We start from the raw sequence: 20,491 nt of genomic DNA on the forward strand, positions 1-20,491 counted from the left end.
TAGTTCCTCTTAACTAAGACCCTGTATATATAATTCCAAAAGCTATGGAATTTGGATATATTTCCCATAATATATCACTGTCATGAATAAGGAAATCAAATGAAGCATTCATGGCATGGTATTATCAACTACCTTTTCTTTGCCATAAGTAATTAAGTTAATGAAAACATCTAACCCACGGGGATACTGTAAGGATTCAATTGTGCAATGTATATGAGCAATGAAATACATCACGTATGAAATAAAAGACACTTAATTAATGTAAGCACATACCACATTCCTTTCCTTTAGCAAAAATTAAACAAAGAAAACACAAGGAACATACCTGTCTGGCATTCTTTGTTTTGTGTATGTGGTTTGCAAGAGGTGGCCTTGGTCTGTGTGATGGGTTTGCACAATAAAGCTTTATTCTTCAAAAGTCTTGGAGGCTGGGAAGGTGGCAGTTTCAGGACATCTGTTTGTGTACTTGCCTAGTAAAAAAATACATCAGAAATGAAAAGCTTACTAACTATGAGAAATATTGTATAATATTATTGGAGAAGGAAATGGCAACCCATTCCAGTATTCTTGCCTGGAGAGCCTAGTGAGCCCTAGTCCATGGGGTCGCACAGAGTCAGACACAACTGAGCGACTAACACTTCACTATATAATGTTATATTTCAAAGCATTACAATTTCAAAAGAAATGCTATACTGGAATCATATGGAAGACACAGAATATAAATATTCAATTAAATATTTAAGAAATACAAAATTCCTGAAATATTAACAGCAATAAAGGAATACCCTGATAACTACATATTGACTCTGAATGTATCTAATTACCAGTTCTGTTAACCAAGAAAAATACCATTTGCATTTATGAAATATTGTTGATCAGGAACAATGATGGTTGAGCTTAAAATCAGAACTGTTTTTTCTTGACTGAGTTAAATCTTAGGAGAACCAGTTTCAAGGTAACTAGAAATAATAACATCACTCATGATCCTGGAAGTAACTTGAGAAAAGATGATATGAAAACTGTCCCAGAGACTAGGAAACACTTTCGAAATGGCACTGTTCTAGTCCTACGTTTTTCTCATTATTGATTTTGTCCTTCTTTTAAGAGACAAAAATATAAGCTTTAAAAAAGAAAAGAATGCTTATTTATGGCATAATCTGCACTGAATGGGAAACAAACTACTTTCTACAAATACTTCATCTACAATCTGACTACATTACAAAATGCCCCAAATCCTTGTATGCCTGAATGCTTTAAAATGTAATTCTATACAATTAAAACAAAAATTTTCAGTAACTACATAAAGCATCCCAAAAAACTGAAGTGCATAAAAGACCTAGTTAAATAACCAGGAAATCCTGTTCCTGAACAAGATTAAATGAACTCATGAAATTTACTTTATATAATAAATAAAAAATAAATGAGGGCAAACCAGCTTAGACATATTCATTCTGAGTAAGATGGAAAAGACAGTGGCAACAACAATAAAAATAGTAAAACTTACATCCCCAATGATTTTTGCTGTTACTGTTGGAACTGCACCTGATATAAATAAAAATATAAAATTTAGGGTCTTATTATTTAAACACTAGCATTAAAAGCTGATTTTTAGAAAATAAACACAAAGTTTTATAATAAAAATATGTATTTTATTTTATTCAGGGGAAGAGTAGAATCTAAAGTATTATACAAGAAAAAAAGATTTGGAAACTGTTACAGAAACACTGTTTAATGCCACAGTAGCACATAGGGAACCACCGTTCCTAATATGAATGTGACAAACACATGAAATTGATTACAGATAGAAAAAAGGTAGAGGGCCACTGTCATCAACCTCAAAAAGGCTAAATAAATGCTGTCCAATCAAGTCATACCTTGTAAGACACTGTTAGAATTCACTGTGGGCTGAGCAGCAGGAGCACTTGCTAATGATACGACATTAGCTATGACTGGAGTTGAATCTTTTCTTAGAGACGGGGGCCCTGCTGAAGCAGCTGGCACCATGGAAATACTTGCTGATTAAAATAAACAAAAATAAGAGAACCTCATGTAATTTATATGAACATACATAGAAACCAACATCTTAAGATGGTTAAACAATGCTTTTAGGTTACAGTAAAATGGATTAGAGAGTCATTTCAAGATTAACTGTATTTTTTCTATTTTTAAATTACTGAACCTTAAAAGTATTCCATGTACTTTCTCTTGCATAACTAGGCATGTGGTAGATAAAAAAGGCTACGTGGTCTAGATTCTATGTTCTTTGTTATAATCTTAAATGCTTTTCTAAAGAAGTCAAGATGCGTTTCTTCCATTATCAAATGTTAACTGCCATTCTTTCCCATAAAGTTCTAACAGAGTTTATTTGACTAAATATGCTCAGAGAAAACTGAAAGAATTTAGGGCATTAATCTAAGGTGTTAAACAAAAAGGGATCTAAATGTTAATGTGATTTGAACAGAATGAAATCTACAATTCATGAAATTATTTACAACTGTTTAAAGTTCTCAATCTGTGGAACAGTAGTTAGTCCCTGGCATTGACCTAAGACTAAAGTTTAAATTTACCTGCATTGTTCTGTGAAGGTGGGTCACACATACTTTGCTGATTACAGAACATCAAAATACAAAGCAGGTTACAGAAATGTTTAATTTCTCCCCGCCATTTCAAGGACTCACTGAGCTTACCCTGTCGCTTACAACCATCACATTTTGCCATCTGAAAAAAGAAACAGAAGACAGTAAAGAAGTAAGAAACAAATTATCTATGGTCTGATGAAATAAAAGGTCCCAGGTAACGAGTGAGGAAATCTGCTTAGAATTTAGATCACTGAAAGGAAGGTTAACTATCCTGGAGGGAGGGGCAATATACAGAAGGGGACTAAGAGGTACAAACTACTATGCAGAAAATAAGCTATAAAGATATGGTACAACACAGGGAATATAGCCAATATTTTATAAGTGAAGTATAACATTTCCAAATTGTTTGTCACTATATTGCACACCTAATACTTCACTATAATACTATGATTCAGCTTTTTTTTTTTAATGAAGGTTAATGATTCTGAAATTGGAAATTATCTGTCAACAATCTTATACAAAAGTCACATTATAGAGATGCCAAAAACAGCAATTTTTAAAAAGTGATATGGAAATAGCCTCATCTTCCTTAAACACATCAGAAGACTACTTTAAAGAATAAGTGAATAATTATAATTTTAAATATTTTAATATTTTAAGACATATGTCTTCTACAAGGAAATTAAAAAACAATAGCAATGTAACTTCAGTGACATTAAAGTCTTTTTAAATCCTACATTACACTTAACACTGAAAATCATTAATTGCCCTTTATACTATTTGAAAGAAAAAAAGAAGGGAAAAATGTGCCCTAACTTGAAAAACCCAGGAACGTGAATCATATTTACCTGACAGAGCAAAACTGTATATTTGGACATGCATTCTTCACAACAAAACTCTTCTACTTTCCCCCCTAAATTATTCTGTACCAATTTGGGAGATGTCTGTAAACAATAACTGCACATTTTACAGTGATTTCCCCAGCGTTTTGCCAAGTCATGTTTATAAAGCAATTTGCAACCTAAAAAAATCAGAGAAGGTAAAATTAACATTAGAGAGAATAATAAGTATTTACATCTTTAATTTAAATGCCCTATGATAAAGTTTGCACAGTTGGGTTCTCACCAATTAGTAGATCAAGAAATCAATTTAGAGGATTGATGCTACCATTTTCTTTTTTTATACAAAATAAGACAGCACAGCAAATATTACAGTCCATCATATATAATAAGTCAGTTTTGTTTCATAAAACTTGTTTTCTTTGGGTATGTGATCATACACTGGGTCACAATGTAAAATGTATGTTTTCTGCATGTGGTCAAGAGGTTTGAAAGTCACTAAACTAGGAGGTTAATTCTGCATGGTTTTAGAGTAAAACAAAACATTCTAAACTTACAGTCATCTAAATAAGGAAGACACACTGATTTGCATATTCAGAAATATAATGGATGTTTTTAAAAAAAGTATCATCTTAGGATGCTACAAAAATTTAAGAAGTTCCCTTCAGAAATAAATATAAGAACTAAAAGATCCTCATCAATCTAATAACATTAAACGTTTTTCCCATCACCATCATCTTTTGCTATATACTTTGGGGATCTTTTCCTTCATTTTAACATCTTTACAATATGAAGGATTATACCAGAAAAGAGTGAACAAGTATAAACAAAACAAAAGGTTTTGGTGTTACACGCAAAGGATGAAATAGATAAAAGTTACACAGTGACAGCTTAAATTATCAACTACTTTTGAAACAACCAACATGCTCGGTAGGGAAGATAATCTTCTATCTTTACCTTCACTACAGAATGACTTGTCAGCACCTGAGAATCGCACAGTCTCTTTTATAATTTTCTCAATTTTACAATATTCACACATTGCCATTACATTATTTATTTTCTTATATTCATCAGAACAATTTTTGCCACAGAACTGAAACATTTTACCCTGCAAAGAAATAAGATTAAGTACTAATTAAACATTTCACTTTTATCTTGGGGAAATCTTTCTCTCTCTTACTTTCAAGCAAATAGTGTAATTTTGAAAAGTGAAAAGCCAGAAGTAAGTTTACAAATAGATCATTTTATACCCAAACTTTCTATCATGTTCCTATACTTTACCTTATAGTCGAGAAGTTCTGGTTTTGTGGCAAAAAGACGGTTACAGTGCTGACACTTGAGTTTTACAACACTTCGTGCAAACCCCACATGTTGGGATTGGGCAGCAAGACGCTGGAGACCAGCTGCAGCAGAGCTGCTGATGGAAGTGGGAGAAACAGCAGAGGAGTTACCCCCTCCTGCTGACACTGTTGAACCTGTAGGGATGCTTACAATTACTTGGCCCTGAGACAAGGGCACTACTGAAGAATTCATTCCTGCTGGTTTGTTGAACAAATTCTGAAAGAACAAACAAATAAAAAGATCAGTCTACTTACTTTCTCAAGTAAGAGGGCACTGAGTACCTACCTATATCAAGCACGGTTCTAGGCACCTAACATACATTTTGTGAACAGGCAAAAATCCCTGCCTTTCAGTAACTTATAATTGAATGGAGGAAGTGTTATTTACATTCAAAAAATAAAATAATTTAACTAATCATAATCTTTAAAGATAATATCCTCCCAATAGATAATCTAGGTAATAATAGTATTTAATTTCACAGGAAGCAATTAAATAACATGCGTCCAAATAGAGAGTGGACCAAAGAACCCTAGTTTATTTACTAAATCTGAGACAGAAATGTAGGCAATCCAGGCAGTTAGCAAACACCTAATAAGTTTACTTCACTATTGTAGGCTACTAACTGGCTGGAGAAAAGGAAGAGTCCTGAAGCCATACCTGGAAAGCTACCACACAACTGTAGCTGCAGAAGTTGCGTATACTTCCATCTGACATGGCTAGGTGATACTGAGGGATTGCTGAGGTTTTACAACTGTTACACTGAACTTGTACACCTTAGCAAATCAAAATAAAAGCTAATGAGTAATACAAACAAATGTATACAAATGTATGAGAAAGTAAATAAGTATCATACAATACATGAAAATTCAAGGGCCAAGTCATGTTGCAGGAACTAAAATTAAACTTAGTTACCTCACATGTAGACAAAAACTAACAATGTTAAAAATATTTCGGATAATTTAAAGTTGTCACAGTCTACACCCTAAAACTAAAAAAGAACAAATCTTGAAACAAATCGGGTGTGACTAAAGTACATTTAAAAAGCCCGAAATTCTTTTGGTAAGGAAGATGTACAAATAGGCAAGCAAGTATGCAATCAAGATAATAGGTGATATTTTACAACACAGATCTGAAATATTTTAATTTGCATTAAAACCAATTAAATATGGACAACAGTCTGTACTACAAAAACAAAGCAATAATCATAATTTTTTCAACTATTTATAAAGTTTATAAAACCAATATTACCTGCAGAAGTAACCATTTTAACTCTGTAAGCAGATAAGCAATTAACAGAACAGAAAAGCTCTGTCTTTCCCAAGCTATTGGTATTTTCAATCATTTCTGCTGAGGATCTCAATGATTTGCAAAGCGCACATGGTGTAATTTTGGCTGATTTCTATTAAGAGAATAAAATAACATTCATTTTTACCAAATTACAAGTGAAAGCATAATTCTTTGAAATGTTTATACTTAATACTGTTGAAATATTTTAAATTAGTGGCTTCCAAACTTTTATGATTACAATCCTCAGTAAGAAATAAATTTTAGAAAATCACTCAGTAACACACACTTCTGATGTTTTGTATTTGTGTATTAAGTAAGCAGTACATAAAACTGAAAAGTTTCATAAAATAATATATATCACAATAAGCTTGATATTTTTCCTTTCTACTCAACTTCCTTAAAAAACAATGCTTTTTAGCAACTAATTTTGGGATCCATTGCAACTACAGTTTTAAAATCATTATTTTAGACTTCCCTCTCAGATTGTAAAGAATCTGCCTGGAATGTGGGAGACCTGGGTTTGATTCCTGAGTTGGGAAGGTCCCCTGGAGAAAGAAATGGCAACCCACTCCAGTATTCTTGCCAGGAGAATCCCATGGACAGAGAAGCCTGGTGGGTTACAGGTCCATGGGGTCACAAAGAGTCAGACAGACTGAGTAACTAACACTTTCTTTCACTTCAAGATAAGCATAAGGGGTTAAGTACAAACTATTCAATATTATGTATAAAGTAAATTAGCTATAAGAATATACCATACAAAACTCCAACCAAACAAATCCCCCCCACTATTTTAAAAATTACACAACAGAGAATTCACGCTCTTACTCTCTTCAAAACATTGGAAGAACTTCCCCACCAAAGGTGCTGCATATAGGAATGAAATGTGAATCCAAGGAAATCAATAAACTTAACAGAAAAATTCACTTTCAAATATACTACCACTAACAATAACAAAGCACAGGGAATTCTCTGGCAGTTCAATGGTTAAGACTCCACATTTCCACTGCAGGGGCCAAACTGGGTTTGATCCCTGGTCAGGGAGCTAAGATCCCACACGCCACATGGCACAGCCAAAAAATAAATTAATAATGATAATAACAGCAAAGCACACTCTCAGCAATAAAGTGAGAGGAAACTTATCCCAAGTGTCCAATATAGACAATGAAATAATCTGTTGTCTTAAGTTCCCACTCCGTGAATCAGTAGTAAATAATGCTAGATACTATTAACATGTCATACATTCAGGATAACTTATACAGTATATCTAGCACCAATTAAAAGATTTCAAGATTCCTATGTAAGACTTGCTATTAAAATAAATGCATGTTCAAGTGAGCACATTCTTGCATTCTGGAATGTCTTCAGCATCTCCAACCCCATTTCTCCTTTCTTCCTCCATCAGGGCTACAAATACAAACTTCATTTGTAAGAATTAGGTCAAGAGTTATCTCTGAAACTACCAAGCAGAACTGACCTTGCTTCTGCTGTGCCTTTCTGAATCCCTTAATACTTACATAGTATCTATACACAGTTATATGTATATCTCCCCAAGGAACAAATAGCACCTCAAAACAGGAACCACATCTAATGCTTGTTAAATAAATTTAACAATTATATAGAAGAAAAGTAGCAGAAATGACCATCTTCAACATTTCAGGCTGTATACTAGGTGCTTTCTCATTCTTACTTCACATAATCCTGAAAACATCCCAGTGACATTGGTAGTACATATTCATTTATAGAAAAGAAAATGCAGTCAGGGAGTTTAACTGCTTTCCCCAATATAAAATTCTATTTGAACAGAAAGTCTGGAAATCAAATCAAAATCTATTTACTTCTAAATCCACATCCTTTCTCTTAAGTACACACTAATAAGTGAAAAGTTTAATAAGTATTAGCTAAATTGAAAGTAATAAACTTAAGGCATTTCAAAGTATTTCTCCTCTTGTGGACCATACTACCATCTTCCAGTAGACTGAATAGAAGTAACTTTTAGAACTTGACACAGTACCAGGAAAACCGTCTTTTGGACAAAGATAAAGCAAACAAAGATGGTGGATTTTTTTTCCCACGTGAGAACAAAAACAAAGTGTTTCTAAGGAAGGATTAAATAGGAACTAAGTCCTTTAAACATGCTTGCACATTAACAAGAAATAAATGGAAACACTAGGATGTTTAAAATTTCAAGAACACTGAAAAGTTTGAAGAACAATTTAAAAGAAACTTCTCAATCAACATTATTAAATTCACCAGTTTTCATAAACTATATAAAAATTTACTATTCTATGAAAAAGAATGATCAGTAAATGCAGTGAGACAGGAAAGTATTATAAAACTGAAAATGTAAAAAGTTCTTTCTTATCAATTTTAAAGTGGAATTTTAAATCAAAACTTATCAACAAAATATAAACAGTGTAAATAAAACTGCCAACACTGCTAATTATCAGAGGAATACAAATCAAAACTATACCTCACACCAGTCAGAACTGCCATCATTAAAAAGTCTATAAATAACAAATGCTGGGGAGAGTGTAAAAAAAAGGGAACACTTCCACCCGGCCGGTGAGAATATAACCTGGCGCAGCGCTGTGGATAACTGTACGGAGGTTCCTCAGAAAAGCAGAAACAGAATTACCATGTGATACAACAATCCCACCCCTGTCCATACATCCAGACAAAAGTATAATTCAAAAAGATACATGCATCCCTACTGTCCACAGCAGCACTATCCACAATAGTCAAGACATGGAAACAACCTATATGTCTGTGCATAATGGAGTACTACTCAGCCATAAAGCAGAACAAAATGCCATTTGCAGCAACACGGATGCAACTAGAGATTATCATACTAGGTGAAGCAAGCCAGAAAGAAAAAGACAAATACCATATGATATCATTTATATGTGGAATTTAAAATCAGACACAAACAAACCTATCTATGAAACAGAAACAGAATGAGGGAGGGACATAGAGAATAAACTGATGGTTGTAAAGGCAGGAGGAGGGCGGGAGAGGGATGGATTGGGAGTTTGGGATTAGCAGATGCAAAGATTAGAATGCATAAACCAAAATGATGATACTGGGGATTTCTGGGAAATGCATCTTCTTCGCGCTTTTCTGCATTTTCAAAATACTGTTCAAAAACATTTAATGAAAAAAATTCCAGAAAGTTTCAAAAAGCAAAAGAAATTGCTTCATGTCAGCAACTATTTATATGGCATTTACAATGTATTAGATATTATAAATAATCTGGAGATGATTTAAAGTATGCAGGAGAATGTATGTAGATTATATACAATTACTATACCAATTTATACAAGGGACTTACGCATGCTCAGATTCCGGTTTCCTCAGGGTTCCTGGAAGCAATCCCCCATGGACACTGGGGTATAACCAGTACTTACAAAGCTCCGTAACAAGTGTTTAACATACAAGCATTTCACAAACACTATTTAGATGCAAAAATACTAACTAAGCTAATAATAAGAACTTAATATTTTTGTGACGTTTTAGTAAGTAATTTCTACCAAAATAGATCCTTCTGAGGTGTGGTCACATACCTGCTTGTATGCGGTGACACATGCTGAACTACAGAACTTCTTAGACTGGCCCTCTATCTGGAGCAGGTGGCACTGTCCAGAGCCACTGTAGCAGTAACCCCCACAGTTTTCACAACAGTTCATGGTGAGATTGTTAGCAGAGCGAAACTTAGAGAAGCAGGCATCACTGCAAAGTTTATGTACCACATTCTGGTAATTAACTTCATGTCGAATCTAGAATTATCAAGTAACAACTTAGAAACAACAGGCAAAGATCACCAAAAGCTGTCGTTCAAGCACAAATGCCAGACTCTTTCCCCCAGTAAAGTAAAAAAGGGAACTTACAACAGCATTCTTCTGACACATGCTGCATTTAGTTGAAATGCTATTTGTATTTATGGTAACAACAGGCTTTCTTTTCAGTTCATATGTTGACAAACACGACTGACTACAAAAATCTTTACTAGTGGTGGTATTTTCAAACTGGGCACTGATCACATCCTTCGGATTTAAAATGTCTCTAAAAATGACAACAAAGATAAAATAAGCCACAACATAATTCATTTTTTTCCTTTTTGTCAACTAGAAATATCAAATGAAACAAGGGCAATTAAAAGTGTAGGGAAAGGGCACTGAAATTTAAACCTGAAACCTGGGTTTTCTTGAATAAACTGATAAATCTCTTTGATCCTCAAGCTCTGTTGTATAAAATGAAACGAATACATGGCTTAGTTCATAGAACTGTTGTGAGGATCAGTATACTATGTTTTAAGATAAATAGTTATCATTTACTATCTCTAAGAGGAAAAATTATAGGAGATTCTCATTTTCTTTATTCAGGTCTCCTGTATGTTCAAAATACTCTTCAAATAACGTTACATTTGAAAAATTTGAAGTCACTATCTTTTAAAATTAAGAATACATTTCAAACTACACAGTGCATATTCTATCAAGATTATATTGAACATTTTCATATCTAAGTAATTCAATCTGTAAGCATTAGTAAAAGACAATGACGATTAAAACTGTGATAATTAAGACCCCCTACCATTCCACCCTTTATCCCACTCCCAAATCAGTCTTACTGCATAGAAGTTTATGAGATTAAGTGCAAACCATTTTCAAAACCAGTAGTTCTTTAAACAATGTCTCTGTTCCATGAGTATACACTCACATAATAATAAATAAACTGTTATATTCATTCTTACATTTTCAACAGATTATATTAATATAGTACTTTTTAGAAAAGATTACAAATATCCCTGCTTCAATAAAGGAAAGCAGTAAACACAGTGGGATTCATCACAATACTGTAATTCGTAACACCACACCTCATCTTCAATACTTAAGAGCTTGACACCGCTCTATTATCTGCATTTTCTCACTTTTTATAGCTATTTTTAATTAGGTTTTAATTTATTATATTTCATTTATAAGGGTATTTAATGAGCAGTTATATTGAGTCAGGGACTAGCCCAACCCTAGGCCAAGTAATGGTACAAGCACTCAAGGAGCTTGTATACTGAGACAAGCACATAAATGATATATTAAACACTGTAACAGAAGTATTCTTAAAATAGTATAATAATTTTGACAAAGATATTTATATACATAAAATGTACTACTGAAAATATTAGACAAGATGTGACATGAAAATTATGATATTTTATCTGAACCTTAAATAGGTGTTTTCTAGAAGGCTAAGTAGATAAGCGTTGGGGAACAGCACGGATCAAGGCAACAGAAGCATAAAAGCAGCTATTTCTCCTGGCTCTCAATATGTTTAACATCCAGCTGCATTACATTTTATTGTTTCAGATTACATCTTATGTCAGAATGAGAATGAGAAACATCATTTCAGATAGCAAAAATTCAGAAATGGTACAGACAATCCTGAAAGAGTTACTTGAGTGCCATTATATCTAGAAAACTGATCTATGGGTATTAATTAACACAAGTATCCTTATCCAAATTATCTCTTTTAAATGTTGGATTTGATGACAAAAGCAAAGACAGGCAAAAATGAAGACAGGATATGTGGGAGAATGTGAAAAATGTTTTTCATATCTGCCTATTTGTTGGATTAAAATTTCACCTTACTCTAGTAATGTTTGTTTCTCTATATAATTAAAACACGAAGTAAATGTCAAAAAAATCAGAAAGTGTAGGATGTGAAATTGAGTTTTTTAAAACAAATTGTTACGTCCTTATTACTAATGAAATCTAAAGATTAAATGATTAGCCAAAATATATTCAGACTTTAGGTTAAATTCAGGATGCTAAGAGATTTGGTTAATAAAAGACTAAAAAATAAAACTGTTACTCCAGTGACGTAGCTTCCTTCAACCTAAGTGGTGCTGCTATTATTTCTACCGCTCTACTGGCCACCTAATGTGAAGCGCTGACTCACTGGAAAAGACCCTGATGCTGGGAAAGACTGAAGGCAAAAGGAGAAGTGGGCAGTAGAAAATGAGATGGTTAGACAGCATCTTCAACTCAACGGACATGAATCTGAGCAAACTCTGGGAGATAGTGAAGGACAGGGAAGCCTGGCAGGCTGCAGTTTACGGGGTCGCAGAGTCAGACATGACTTAGCGACTGAACAACAACATAAAAAAAGCAGTAAGCTTATGTGAATGGAAATCTTTTCTATCCCCACCTATTCAAATTAAAGTAAAAATCCTTCTTATAGGGACTGAATTACAAATTAAACCTATTTGACTAAATGGACTATAAGGGGGGAAAATGAATGTGCCAAAACAAGCTGTTAGAATGTGACACTGAGTAAATCATTTAACTTCTTTGACTCTTAATTTCCTTATATTTAAGGCACAATTCATATCAATAATTTTATAATCAGATAAACGAGACTATTCCAAACTGCTGTAATGACTGTGTAAACAAGAGAGAAAAAAAGAGAAAGGAAAAGTTATGAAACGGAGATGAAAGAGTAGTTCAGAAAACGAAATGAAACAGAATACAAAGGAAAACAAAACTAATAAAAATGGTTGGATTTAGATTGAGTGAAAAAGGTACTCTGTAATAAGAGAAAGGGGGAAATGAAGACAGAAAATGAAAAGAAAACCTGAGGTGATAAGCAGGCTAGGAGTACCTGAAAAAAGACCAGAAAGGGGCAAAGCATTTTTAAAAAGGTAACAGAGTAAGTAAAGGAAGAGGTAGAACAGTTTAAAGTCAAAGAATGACAGGTTGAAATTTATGTTTGGGTAAGACCAAATGTTACAAAAGAAGAAAATGTAATCTTAAAAATAATTAAACAACAAAAGATCGAATAAAACTAAGGGATGACATGCAGGTAAAAATAACCATCTCCAGATAATGGGAGGTCAATTCCAGAGGTCAAAGAGATACAGTGAATTTAGATGAGAACAACATGTATGGATAAGAATTAAAAAACACAAAAAGAGGGCACACATTTTAAACTTCTATGAATTTCCTATGGTCATTTTGAAATTCACTGATATATCATTGCAATAAATATCTATGACTATTATTATGAAAGGAGAAATCGCTGAAATTTTAGAAAGTGCTGATTGCTCAAGAATTAAATAAACATAAGAGAAAGTTATTAAATGAAATTTTTTCATGGCAAAATAGGAAACTGAAAAAAGCCTTATAAAAAGTCTAATTCTCAGGTTGATTAACCTTAGAAAGATGATGAATTTACTAAAATACAGTAATTAGATATGTGGTCTGTAAGTATTCATTTTTTAAAGCATATTTCATAATTCAAACAGTATAAATAAAGTCTACTTTTACTAAATTTAATTTGAAACATAAAGGAATGCAAATATAACTTCTGGAACATCTAACCATACTCAAATTTCTTTTAGAAGTTTCTTTCTATATGCCTTTTCCAACTGAACTAGAAGAGGGAGCATCTTTTTCCCTTTCTAGTCAGAAAAGGGCAACATCTTTGTATTGATCTAAGTACTGATACAAATAAATCATAGTTTGAGTAGCTTAATAACAGAAGCCAAATTGTTTCAGAACAAGAGCATTATTCATCTTTTTCTGACTTATTTAAACAGTGTCTAATGACCACCCCGCAAAATTAGTTCATATTCCTCAAATGATCCTAAGGTCATAATTTTTTGTTGTTAAACACTGAAATGTAACCTTTGAGATACTTCAGAGATACTGAAAAGATAAAAATAAATATACTGGAATCTAATTAATGTTAATATGAAAAGTATTACGTGAATTCCAACTATGTAAATAAGAAATACACCCAAGCATTAAATATTTGTTGGATTTAAGTGTCTATTGCCTACAGTTATAAAATACTTCAGTCACATGTTACTTTAAGTTATGCAGTTTTTGTTTTATAAAGCATCTCAACTAACAGGGATGCTAAAATCTGTTTCAAAAGTATCTCTTATTATATAAAATGCACATTAATTAAAGTTAAAAGAAAGCTGAGCACCTAGCATCCTGTAAGACTGAAAGCAGCAGCAACAAGTTTGTAGTAAACAATGTGTGATATTTCTCAAAAAACACAGAAAGGTAAAAAATTAAACAATGCACAAATTAGAACAAAACATCTTGAGAGAAAGGAAACAGAAGATAATTTAGAATTCTGCTATACTTTGAGCAACTTGAGCAAGTTTTCTTAGTGGGAGGAGGCGGTGGGCGGGCAGGTGGAACTGTATATCCAGTGAGGCACAATGTAGAGCAGAACAGCTGAGTAGACCCTTTCCTCTGATAAGCAGTTTGCCCCTTCTGGAGGATTTTTTTACAACCAGAACAGGAAACTCGAACAGCTGTGGCTGGAACTGAAGGAAGCATTTTATTCATGCCAGGTGACGCCAGTGAAGGCTGAAAGCCAGTAGTCAACTGTGGAGCTTTAAAAAAAAAAAATTGAAAAAAAGTTTTACTTTTTACCATGAATTTTAAGTAGGCACCCTTTCTTTCTCTTCTAGAACTAGTTTTGAAATCCAGCACTAATTATGCAACACACAATTAAAGCCATTCTAAACAGACAGAGAGAACTGCCTAATTTACTAATATAAGTAGGCACTTCCTCTCACTCACACTGGTCAGAATAAACAAACGTGATTCATTCATTCAGTTGTTTCTTACCAAGAGGACTGCCACTGACTGAAAACACAGCGCTAATTTTCAGTTCCCCCTCTTGAGTTTTTTGCTGTTGGCCATGACTATACTCCTTTTAAAAAGAAAAATAAATAAATATGTAAATAAAAAATGAATACATTGTGTCTAAAGAAACTGAAACATTCAAGACATTTTACTAAGGCTATACAAGGTTGGAAAATGTTTACTACATTAGTAAGAAATAAAAGCAAGCAAACTATAATTACAATGAGGGTATAACAGGTTTATACATGCTGAGAGTTTAAGAGGTAAAAAATCAAAGTAGCTATCTAATTAGCTTACAGCACTACTAGATATTCACAAACTATTGTTTAATTCTCAATTTACTACAGTATTTTAAGTATTTATATTTATAAAAGTAATACACACTTACTATACAAAATTTAGACAAATAGAAATCAGAAAAAAATTCTTACAATATTTCCATTACCCCCAACCAACCAACCACTGTTATTCTTTTGGTATATTTCTTTCCAGTCTTTTCCCCTCCGGTATGTGTTTCTTAACACAGCTGTAATTATATTGAATATACCATTTTTATAAAGTGATTTTTTTTTGTCACTTGAATCAATGGAATATTTGCATATTACCACACTTTACTCCAAAATAACTTCTAGTGGCTAAGTACCAGTGTTTCTAAAGGCAGATTCCAAGAATCCATGAGATCTATATAAAGGTACTCTAAGCAGTATGAAAATTCTAAAAAAAATTTGAGTTTTTGAGTAATTTTTTATTGAATTAAGCTTATTTTCAGTCATGAATAATCACATATAACTGAGTTATACTACAAGTTTATAGTACTGTTGTTAGCTTTTACAATTATATTATTGCATTGTGAAACCTCTAAGTAATAGATTTAACTTTTGATTTTTTAATTCACTGTTTACCACACTGAAACTTGCAAAACCCCCAAAGATGTCGTATTCTTGGAATTCTCAGGCAACTCCAACATACTCCCTTTTTTGTGGCAACAAGTGTCTGTACATTACTCAAATTCAAGAAATACTGATATATATTATTTAATAGACATAACAGATTACACAAGGATGAGACTGGGGTGAGGTGAGGCCCTTGCCTCAGGTATAAATTAAGGCACCAATTCTCAGTCATATTTTTTTTTTTAATGCAAAACTCCATGATAAAATATCAAAACTTTAAATAAGCAAAGACAGGATACCATTACTAATTCTTCCCTTGGCCTCAGTCTCCAATTTGATGATAGCCTTGTATGGCACTGAAATTACAAAACCACAACCCAGTGCTGGTCCATTTGTTTCCACACATTTGCTTCAATCATTAATGCCATGATGTACATCTTTGTGAATGCTAATACATTCATATTTAGGATTATCGCCTAAGGAAATAACCTTAAAAGTGAAATTACTAGGTAGATAAGTATATAGTAAAGGTTCTTGGTGCACAATGACAGATTGCTTTTTAAAAATTTAACTACATTTATTCTAGCAATTTGTGAAAAAAGCCACTTAGTCTTTTCCCATTCTTGCTATAATTTCCAATTTTTTCAGTATCCATTTACAAAAAAGCACTATAAGGTAATAATATTAACCTCCTATAGCATCTGTTATCAATATTTCCTCAATATGTTCTTTCAGTTAAAATTTTACATACTGAAGTTCCCATGTTTATGCCAAAAAAATCGATGGTTTTAGCTTTAGCCATTCCTTCTATTTCTTACAAAGGGCTTCTCCTGGGGCTCAGACAGTAAAGCGTCTGCCTACAATGCAGGAAACCCAGGTTCGATCCCCGGGTCAGGAAGTTCCCCTGAAGAGGGAAATAGCAACCCACTCCAGTATTCTTGCCTGGAAAATCCCATGGACGGAGAAGCCCGGTAGGCTACAGTCCATGGGGTCGCAAAGAGTCGGACACGACTGAGCGACTTCACTTCACTTCTATTTCTTACAAAGTTCTACTTCCACGATAAAATGCTAAGAAAATGCTCTCATTGTTTTTATAGAGTCCTTTAATCCAGAGGTCGGCAAACTTTATCTGCAAAAGGCCAGATACAAAGTATTTCTGACTTTTCAAGCCATGCTATCACAACTACTCAACTCTGCCCTGGTAGAGCAAAAGCACCCATAGATAATATATAAATGAACGACTGTGGCAATAACCAATAAAGCTTTATTTACAAAAATAGTATACAGAAAAACAAAACAGAAACAAAGAGGACAGGCGGGATTTAGCCTGCTGCTGGTAAAATAATTTGCCAACTCCTATTTTAATCCATCCAGGATTTATTTCTTTTGATATATAATGAACATTTTTCTTTCTCTTTCTCTGAATAGCTGGTGAATTCCTTTCACTTACAATTAATATATCAAATTCCTCTAAAAATACCTCTTTTGTGGCAATCTATTCTGCATCATTATCAGGCTACTACTCTTACAATTTCACACTATCCTAATGAAAATAACTGTGAGATGCTTAATCATTTAATAGTTTACCATGTCTCTAATTACTAGAATATACATATAATATAATGTGTGTGTGCGCATGCCTACTTATTCTTCCTCAAAACATAAGAAACCATTGATATTTCATCAGAATTGTATCAGAACTATATTTTACTTTAGGAATAACTAATTTCTTACATTTTTTAAAGAAAGTCTATACTTTCATTCAAGCTGTTTTGTATGATACAACACTTTTTAGTCACTTTGCTGTAGGAAATAGTGTATCTTTTCACTGTATTATCTAGGTGGGAAACTGATTTATAGAAATACTGCTCTGTTTTACATAACTAAAATTCCAACTAGCTACTCAACTAAACTTTCATGAATTCTATTAACTTTCTAATAAAGATCCTTACCAGCAAATGATGATAATTTTGTCTCCCCTTTTCCATTATTTCTCCTAATTTCTTTAACATGCGTTGGGTCGAAAATCCAACAAGAGTTAAATAATAATGCTGACATCTTTAATTTGTATTCATTTTAGTAATTATTAACCGAAGGTTTCCATCATTTTACTTTTAAATTCAATGACTGTTATTGATCAGAAGTAGGTATTTCCTTACCTGATCAAGAGAGTATCTATTGTAAGAAATGTATAGTGAATTACACTGAAATTTTTTTTGGCATCTATCTATCTATCTATCTAGTCTTATTTGACCTGTTGATGAAGTTATACATTAAGAGATTTTCTAAGATTGACTCCTTCTAACATTCCTACATTATATAGTATATTAAGGCATATTACAAATAAAAATCTTTTCTAATCTCAGAAAATTCCAGAAAAAAAAATCAATATTCATGGGTATACTTTAATAGTCTCCAATCAGCTCTCTTTCTCAGTCTATGACAGTTATTTAAAGCTTCTGATATATTCCTTAAGCCTCAAGTACATATTACTTATGTAACATAGTAAAATACATATATATCTTAAGTACTCTGCTTGTACCCCCCACAATGCTTTCAAGGCAGAATCATGTTTATGTTAGCATCCTCCCAACAATGACTAATTTCACAAATATTTAATAAGAAATCAATGACTAATAACTTGAGAAGTGAAAATCTTATGACCCAAAAGCTCTCAGAAGCAGAAAAACAGATGTCAAAACCAAAAATATCCTTTACCAGTATCTTTACTTTCCCTTTGTTTACCATAAAGTATATATCAGTATTACAAGACAGTGTTTCAGAAATGAAAAACCCAGATTCTATAACCAAGTTAACTCGACATAGCTAAAAAACAAGCTACAACATTATTGCATCCTACTTTCCACAACAATATGACTCACTATTATCACAATTAACTGATTTGCTTTCCCATTCTAATCCATTTATTTCAATGAGATTATAGATTAGCTCTCCTTTTATTATGAGCAAAAAGAAAAAAAATCATTATTTAAAAGTAATATTTACTGAATTCCCAGTTTTTAGAATCTATAGAAAAGGGGAAAAGAAAAAATGAGAAACAACTTTTATTTATAGAACAAAGTCTGGTAGACTAATAATAAGGCCTTGATGAAGGCCCCTGATTGGCTCCTTCCTGGCCATATGGCTTTGAATAACTTATTAACCTCTACAAACCTCAGTTCTCTTATCTATAAATGGACTTAATATCATCTACTCTGGCCTTTTTATTCTGAAGGATGAAACAATGTAGTACATATAAAAGTATCTGTAATTGTAAATATTATATAGAAAATATAGTAACATGCAATAGGATTTGAATGAGGAAACGTAACCAGGAGGACACACGATGCTATGCCAGTAACAAAGGAAGGAGTATGACAACTGGCAAACCCAGAAAATTGTAACTGAAGAATAATCAAGAGCAATTGGGAAGAAGTGGATAAACATATATAAACATATTTCCATATCTTAGTGAGTTATATGGGAAAGTAAAAAAACTAAGACTAAAATGAATTGTGTAAAGTGGAGAATAAGGAAGCAAGTTGAAACAAAGCTACACGTTAAGCAAAGAGAAAAGCCAAGGGAGGTTTTTACAAGGTGCCAGAAGCTAAAGCTATGATCTTAATAAGTCAAGAGAAAAGTTATTACAAGTAACTGATGGTCAAAAGTAAAGACTGACCACAGCTGTTAAATCTATCAGTATTTTATGAGCATTAGGTTAATAGTACTGTTTCAGAATAATTCATTGGAACTCCTTCTTCCAACCTATTTTTGGAAATGAAGAGTGATAAAGCATTAGGTAGTACTAAAAAATGAATATAGATTTCCAATGGTCACTGAGGAGAAATACCTAAAAGAAGAGAACAATGAAGAAGGAAGCAAGAGAAGGGGAGAGGAAACAGGAGTGGCGAGAGGAAGTAGGAAAGAAAGGGAGAGAAGGGTAAGGAAGGGAAAGGGAGATAAAGAATCCGGTATCCATAGTTTAACATGAGGTCCCCTGAGGAATGTCTAGAAGAATGATGAAGGTCTGATCCCACAGGATTGGTGTAGCTGAAAACAGAGAGGACTTCTCAGAGAAAACCTAGCTTTACCCACTCACGCGTTGGAACGTCCTTATTTTGGGGTCAGCATAAAGAACGCTTCTAGACCTTATGCCTTGGACTTACATTCCTGCTTGGTTCTCGAGTCCAGTCAATCAAGTGGTGAGCTCTTACGGAAGTTCTTCCCCAAAATCATGACGAAACTTCCTATTTGGTATTTTATAACACATTATTACACTTTGAATAGTTGATAAAAATGTAGGTATTTCTGGGTCCTGACAGTTCCATCCTATTGCTGTTCTCTAGTCACTGGAATATCTGATTGTTTTCAAAACAGTAATACAAATAACCCTTCCTGATGCCCCCTTCCCCTAATGTATGTAGTCTTTCCTATAACTGTCTTTCATCTCAAGGAGTGTCACTGGGTCATGTACAGGGAGAAACTGATGTCTTTGGTACCCTGACAGCACTGCGATTCCTTACGGATTTCTCGTGTCCAGATTGGGGCATGTAAAGGATGGAGATCTGCTCTGTATAGACATAACTGTCTCTGAAATATACAATGCCATATGGATCTCCCCTAGGTGTCAGGACATTTCTTTATCTCTAATTCAGATATCTCTATTTTGCCTGCTTCTATTACCGTTCTTTCAATCTAACTTCTACCACCTTCTTTGTAGCTACCACACTCATACCCATCCAACTCTACAGCTTTATCATCACTACCCTGTACAGCTAGCTTCCACTGGGCACCATGGAATTCCTGTTTAATTAAAGCATCAGTCTGACTCACATAAATCACTTATATCTCTTGCCTTTTCCTACTCTAAAACAGTGGTTCTCAATACCAGATGA

General features: G+C 33.3%; 1 protein-coding gene across 6 annotated transcripts in view; it reads right to left on the reverse strand.

The window, feature by feature from the left end:
• The window catches only part of ZMYM4 (zinc finger MYM-type containing 4), a 164,804-nt gene that overhangs the window by 51,085 nt on the left and 93,228 nt on the right, over positions 1–20,491 (reverse strand). For all 6 annotated transcript variants that reach the window (XM_040231722.1, XM_040231724.1, XM_040231725.1 and 3 more), the window contains 13 exons: positions 14,686–14,770; positions 14,192–14,447; positions 9,931–10,105; positions 9,607–9,819; positions 6,008–6,158; positions 5,417–5,532; positions 4,700–4,975; positions 4,376–4,526; positions 3,428–3,600; positions 2,568–2,718; positions 1,875–2,015; positions 1,505–1,542; positions 326–470 (listed from right to left, as the gene is read on the reverse strand). In XM_040231722.1, coding sequence (XP_040087656.1) covers positions 326–470; positions 1,505–1,542; positions 1,875–2,015; positions 2,568–2,718; positions 3,428–3,600; positions 4,376–4,526; positions 4,700–4,975; positions 5,417–5,532; positions 6,008–6,158; positions 9,607–9,819; positions 9,931–10,105; positions 14,192–14,447; positions 14,686–14,770 — 2,071 coding nt within the window. The remainder of the gene's footprint in view (positions 1–325; positions 471–1,504; positions 1,543–1,874; positions 2,016–2,567; positions 2,719–3,427; positions 3,601–4,375; positions 4,527–4,699; positions 4,976–5,416; positions 5,533–6,007; positions 6,159–9,606; positions 9,820–9,930; positions 10,106–14,191; positions 14,448–14,685; positions 14,771–20,491) is intronic.

The sequence above is a fragment of the Oryx dammah genome, unplaced genomic scaffold (assembly GCF_014754425.2).
Source record: "Oryx dammah isolate SB20612 unplaced genomic scaffold, SCBI_Odam_1.1 HiC_scaffold_28, whole genome shotgun sequence".
NCBI classification, from domain to species: Eukaryota; Metazoa; Chordata; class Mammalia; order Artiodactyla; family Bovidae; genus Oryx; species Oryx dammah.